This window comes from Sinocyclocheilus anshuiensis, unplaced genomic scaffold (genome assembly GCF_001515605.1).
Source record: "Sinocyclocheilus anshuiensis isolate Anshui unplaced genomic scaffold, SAMN03320099.WGS_v1.1 scaffold881, whole genome shotgun sequence".
Taxonomy (NCBI): Eukaryota; Metazoa; Chordata; class Actinopteri; order Cypriniformes; family Cyprinidae; genus Sinocyclocheilus; species Sinocyclocheilus anshuiensis.
Genome location: NW_015558695.1, coordinates 417,961 through 424,226, shown reverse-complemented (window position 1 = coordinate 424,226; position 6,266 = coordinate 417,961). Strand labels below are relative to the sequence as shown.

General features: G+C 36.8%; 1 protein-coding gene across 1 annotated transcript in view; it reads left to right on the top strand.

The window, feature by feature from the left end:
• The window catches only part of LOC107681404 (delta-type opioid receptor-like), a 45,441-nt gene extending 39,385 nt beyond the window's left edge, over nt 1-6,056 (top strand). Inside the window, exon 4 of the mRNA XM_016477703.1 lies at nt 5,106-6,056. Within this exon, the coding sequence (XP_016333189.1) occupies nt 5,106-5,629 (524 nt within the window). The 3' untranslated portion in view covers nt 5,630-6,056. The remainder of the gene's footprint in view (nt 1-5,105) is intronic.
• Nucleotides 6,057-6,266: the final 210 nt, after the last annotated feature.

Sequence of the window (6,266 nt, the reverse complement as noted above, 5' to 3'; positions counted from 1 at the left end):
CTAATATGCTGATTTGCTGCTCAATAAACCTTTTTTAATTATTATTACTATTATTATTATTATCATCAATATTTAAAACAGTGGAGTACATTTTTTTTCAGGATTATTTGATGAATAGAAATATCCAAAGATCAGCATTTATGTGAAATAAAAAGCTTTTGTAACATTATACACTATACCATTCAAAAGCTTAAGAGTCAGTATAATTTTTATTTTTTGGAAAATAAATGATAGAAATCAACACTTTTATTTAGCAAGGATGCTTTAAATTGATCAAAAGTGATGATAAAGACATCTGTAATAAATGCTATGTCAATTAGCACTGCATTGTTCATATACTTTATTTATTACCTGGAGATGACTCGACAAACACAAATAAACCATATATTGTCGCAATCGTATGTTTAATGTCTTCATGTTTCCAAACGTTTCTGTTTATCTGTGAAAACAACTGCTTTCATACAGCGAGAGCTGGACGATTTTGTCCATATTAGGAATTTCCTGGTTCGACTTTCTGCGAGAGCGCCCTCCGGCTTCGAGTATGAATGAAACATACACTGCACGGAGTGTTTAGCGCTCCGCGATGTTCATCTCGCCTTATTCTGGGTCCGAATAAAAGATCAGATCATGCACAGACTATCCTGTCTCTTTGAATTTAAATCTATATTTATTCACACCGGCTCTTGAAAACCTCTATGCCAACACACTTGCCCGAAAAAGTGCGGGGGATGAATTTACGTGATATTAAAAGTGGGGGGGCGCGTCCCCCACGTCCCCCGCGTGATCTACGCCCCTGGTGTCACATGATCCTTCAGAAATCATTCTAATATGTTGATTAGCTGCTCAAGGCACATTTCTTATCATTACCTATGCTTGCTGTTGTTGTTGTTTGAATGACACTAAAAAAGTTCATTACTTTAAGTATTATGTTTTCTTCTAGACAGTGGCAGAGCGATGAAAAGTGTAAATAGCTTAATGCACCATTGCTCCAATAGCTTACTGCACCTCTGTTCGCCAAGCGTGAAGGAAAATCACATAATCACAGATTTTTAAGGGTGTTGACAGCTGAATTAATTGCAGGTCCTTGGGGGGCTGAGATGAAAGACAGGTAGCAGAAGCCCCCCTAAACATATTCAATCAACACCAGTGTGCTTTACTGTATATAGAGTTTGGTGAAAATAACTAAAACTCCTTGGACATGCAGTACTCAGATGATAAGTGTTCCTCCCAGCAGAATGTTCAGACAGCTTTCTTTTCGTAACACTCTCTCTCCTCTCCTCTACTGCCAGGCTGCAACATATTTATTTATTCATCACTTCATGCAAGTTGCGTTCTGCTGCCTTTGACACTGCAGGGAAAGACAGACAGAAGCAGAGGGAGGGAGGATGACAGAGATTCAGAGGTACAGGGACGTGGATGAATGTCTGTAAACAAATGTCCAGAAGTGTAGCTGTTAAAGCCATGTTTAGGTTCTTAGCAAAGCTGTTCCATCTCAAAATAGCTTTCAAACAAACAAACTAGACAAGCAAGACTTGCAACAATGATTCGTAAATAACTGTGAAAGCTCTCGATTCTGCAGGAGTTGCTTGGTCACAACATGATGAATTCGAATGACATATTCCATACTGGTGAGACCGTATAAATATAGAAACATTGCAGACAGTTGCATGGTTTGCATATAATTCAGTTATTTGCACATATAACTAATGCCAACCAGTTTCAAAAATATTTTTCCAGTCTGTTTCCACCAGTCGCATGGAGATTTGTGCTTGTCAAAATCCTGCTGTTTTACTGAAGTGATTTGAGTGACTGGTTTTGGATGAAAAGAATACAAAGCAATTTTGAAATGCCTGCAATATGATTGACTTTTGTAAAAAAAAAATTAAAAAAAATTAATAAAAAAGGTTATGTATGGAAGAATCTGTTCTCTGCAGCGATTGCAGATTGCCACTTGTGTACAGATGTGATAGGGAGAAACTTTACACCAGCATGATGAAAATCCACTCATAACTTCATAAGACTGTCACTTTGCTAGCAAGATTGACAGAGATATACTGTCTAAGATTACATTGTGGGGTGCAGATAAATATTCAAACAAGGTCATCATAACAAATGGGTTAATAATATAATGCTGTACAGTTTTTGTACCAGTGATTTAAAGATTGATTGATTGATTGATTGAGATTTCAAACCAAATGTTTTAGGGATGTAACAGATTTGATTTGATCCATGATCCTTATGGACCACCCCACAGAATGGCACGCATGTACCTTGCAGATTAGCAAAGTTTAACCATCATAGATTGATGATGCTAGTTTATCGTTTGCACAAGTATTTAAGTCTTGCCATTTAAAATATTCAAGCAATTCGGTACTTGCGTTTCATAAAATCTGAATCAGTATTTATGTAAACACAATCAGTTATGTCTTACATATGTAACAGTATACGGGATCCGTGTAGGTCTTAAAGTGACATCGGCCTAACAAACCTTCTGCTGTCTGTGTCATTAATGTTAATAAAATAACAAATCAAAACCACTCACTGCTCTTGACAGAATAACTTTTGTAACTTTAATAATAAAGAATCTGTATTTAATTTATACAGTGAAAACTATGCAATGTTATTTAACATTTCATTATTGAATTTTTGTACCTGAATACTACCGTTTGACCTACCTAAAAAAAACTTTTTGCTGATCCGAAAAATGATTCAATGCACGATTCAAAAACCATAATGTGATATGAACTGTGAGTTTTGTGATCCATCATACGCCTAAAACATGGCCGTAGCCTGCTATGAGTTCACTGGAGGTCTGGACTTCAGTAAATTTTTCATGTTCAAAAATAAAATCTGTTTTCTGAATGACTAATTTGCCATTGAAATCTCCTCATATGAGTGTCTGCATGTATAGGTAATTACATTTAGACAGTTAGAATTTTTAGTGTCTGTGGTGTGAAAATGATGGAGAAATATACATGTCGCTGCGAGATGCTGGCGGAGTGAGCGATGCTTGAGAGAGTTGTGAGAGAGGGCGCAGATGCAGCCAGATCCAGCTATTATACGCTTCTTTGGCCTTGTCTTTTCCTCTTAATTTGACACTTTAGAAAGTTAATAAATTGGGAAGTTGCAGTTTAGGATTAAAAATACCTTTATCATATCTTATTTACAAAAGATTTAAACAAATTTTGGTTAATTTTATTTAATTTTCAGTTTTTATTTGTTTTCACATCAATATCTGGCAACACTGCATCTTTGGCACAAAACTGACAGTAATCAAAAAGCCCACGGACAGGTTATTGCTGACTAGGTCCACATTCAATCAGGAAAAAAAAAAAAAAAAAATATATATATATATATATCTGTAAGAAATTTCATCAATGCTACCAAAAACAGTATAATGTAACACTAATACAGAAATCTGTAGAACAGGTAGGTTACAGAATTAAATTAAATATGCAAACACTGGCCTTTAAGAAGTCTATGCTATTTCATTCAGCATAGCAGTTACATTTTCACAAAGCCATGCTAAAAACATTCATAAGAGCACTAGACAAAGTTATCATCATAGCAATGCTTATTAATGAAAACTATAACAGTAATAAGTATCGTTGCATAAATCATAAACAAATGATAAAATTATCCACCCTAACCTATAGTAAAATATAATAAAATATAAAGCAATAAATATGGTATAATTTAACAGTAATTATCCCTCCAAAACAGAGAAAACATATTTCACAAACATCTACATCTTTTTAGTGTATGAGCTGTATTTATAGGTGTTACAATAGCACAATTCTTAACCCCACCCCAGACCTCACTGATTTTCAAACCCTAGTTACAGCCATGCCCTAAAATGTTATGTAAGTGTACACTGTTATATACATTTGTAACGTTTTGTATCTTTTAGAAAACATAAGGCCTGTAAAAACATTGCTGGTCTATTTGAAGTTTGCCTTCAGAATTTTTATCATTTTGTGTTTAGTGCACAATATTGGCTGCATGAAGAATTCTTACATTTAAGTTTTTACCGTGCAGGTCAGAAGAAAAATAAATACAATAATAAAGTAGGATTAAAGCTTCAAGGCCTTAATTCTTATTTAAGACAATGTAACAAAGCCTTTTTATAAAGGTTTAAAGGTCTTAGTTTTCTGTACGGCTGTTCATGGAACCTTTTACTTGAAGAGGTTTATTTTCTGTGTTGCTCGATTATTGTGGTATGATCTAATTTACATTTACTCCCCCTAAACAGCACTTAAAAACAAATCAAACTAAGGTTGGTCACTTTACATGTTGGCCAGGAGTTTTCTTCCTGTCTAAGTAGGCAGTTCAAGGCCTAAATATGTTAGACCAGATTCCACAGTTCAGAAGACTGGGTAACAGAACCCTAATGCTTTTCAGCCAAGATGGGTAAAAGACCACCTCTTGGCATTAACAATTGACAGCTGTTTCATGGGAGTGCTGATGTAGCTCACAGTAAGTCTGAATTCACACATCTCAGGAATGGAGAGGCTTTTAATGCTCTCAGAGGTAGGCTGTCAAAAATGTCAAGAGGAGTGGCAAGGAGAAAATGATTAACTGTGAAAAACAACATTTTCTGAAAAGGGCATGTTGAATCTGTAAAGAGCTCAATATTAATGAGGGGCACTATTAACTTATCAATTTTAGATGAAATACACTGTAATATTTTAGAGATTTTCTGATGTTTCTTTTTTCTTATTTTTTTCAATTTCACTTTTAAATTCAAAACCAAATTTGAATCCATTGACTTGGAATTTGAATCAATCTATCTATCTATCTATCTATCTATCTATCTATCTATCTATCTATCTGTCAGTCTGTCAGTCTGTCTGTCTGTTCAAAACATAGTCTTTTCATCTTTTGCATGCAAGGCCTTGTCAAGCCAGCATTCAAAGTTTTCTTGTCAAACATTACTTTTTTCTACTGTTAAATTACAGTTTTATTACTTTCGATAAATTTCAGTGTAATTCTACTTGTTTACATTCAAACTCAAATTTCAATTCTGCATCCTCTTTGCTACCTCAAATCAAATTCAGTTAAAATTCAGGAATTGAATTGTGATGCATATTTTTTATTCCACACAGGCATCGAGTGCATCTTGGTTCTCCCGGATCCTCGCAGTTATTGGGACCCAGTATTCGGGACGTGCGTTTTCCTGCTCTCCTTCCTGGTTCCTGTAGCGATCATCAGCGTGTGCTACAGCCTCATGGTAAAGCGCCTCCGTAGTGTCCGAATCCTATCGGGGTCCAAGGAGAAGGATCGCAACCTTCGGCGCATCACGCGCATGGTTCTAGTGGTAGTCGCGGCCTTCGTTGTGTGTTGGACGCCCATCCAGATCATGGCACTGGCACAGTCGCTGGGCTTCAACTTGGGCAGTGTCCAGACGGTGGTGTTCATGCACTTCTGCATCGCCCTGGGCTACGTCAACAGCAGCCTGAACCCCGTCCTCTACGCATTCCTCGACGAAAACTTCAAGCGCTGCTTCCGTGAGTTCTGCCACCCTTCACCCTTTGGGCTTGACGCGCAGCAGTCGGGCCGTATGCGCAACATCGCACGCGAGGTGGCCTACAACTGCAAGACTGCGGACGGGAACAGTAACCCCGCATGACTAGGCGTGGAGCTGCCCCTGGTCAGCCCTGAGCCTCGACCCAATCCAGGGACAGAAAACTCAAACTCTGAGTTGACTCAGGTTACAACACTAGCACCACAGTCACCTCCGCCAGTTGGGCGGGGGAAAGGGTTGGGCTAGGAGTGAGGGTGGAGTCAAGTTAAATGACACACCCTTTTAGGGACAAAGGGGCTCACTTTACAGTGTCTTAAATGGTTTTGGATGTTATTGTCCACAGTTTTGTTCTTATTCAAAAAATTATTACACTTTGTTGTTCAGTGTTGCAGCCTTGTACATGCTTTTTTTGTCTCTCTTTGCAAAAATCAATGTTTCTCTTGAAATTTGAGACTGTAGAATTTCATGGCCTTAAACATACATCTGAACCTATGGATTAAGTGTATCAGTCCTTTTTGTGGTATTGCCAAGTGTTGGACTGTACTATATACACTATAGAGTATATATAGTGTATAAACAGTATATAGTAAATGGACTGTACTATGTATTATATAACTATATACAGTTATGACACTGAATCTTAAACTACAGAGACTTGTAAAGCCTGATTGTTATTGAAAAAAAAGTTGATATTTTTCTTGGTTTGACTGTACAATAAGCAAAAATATTTTATATACATGTA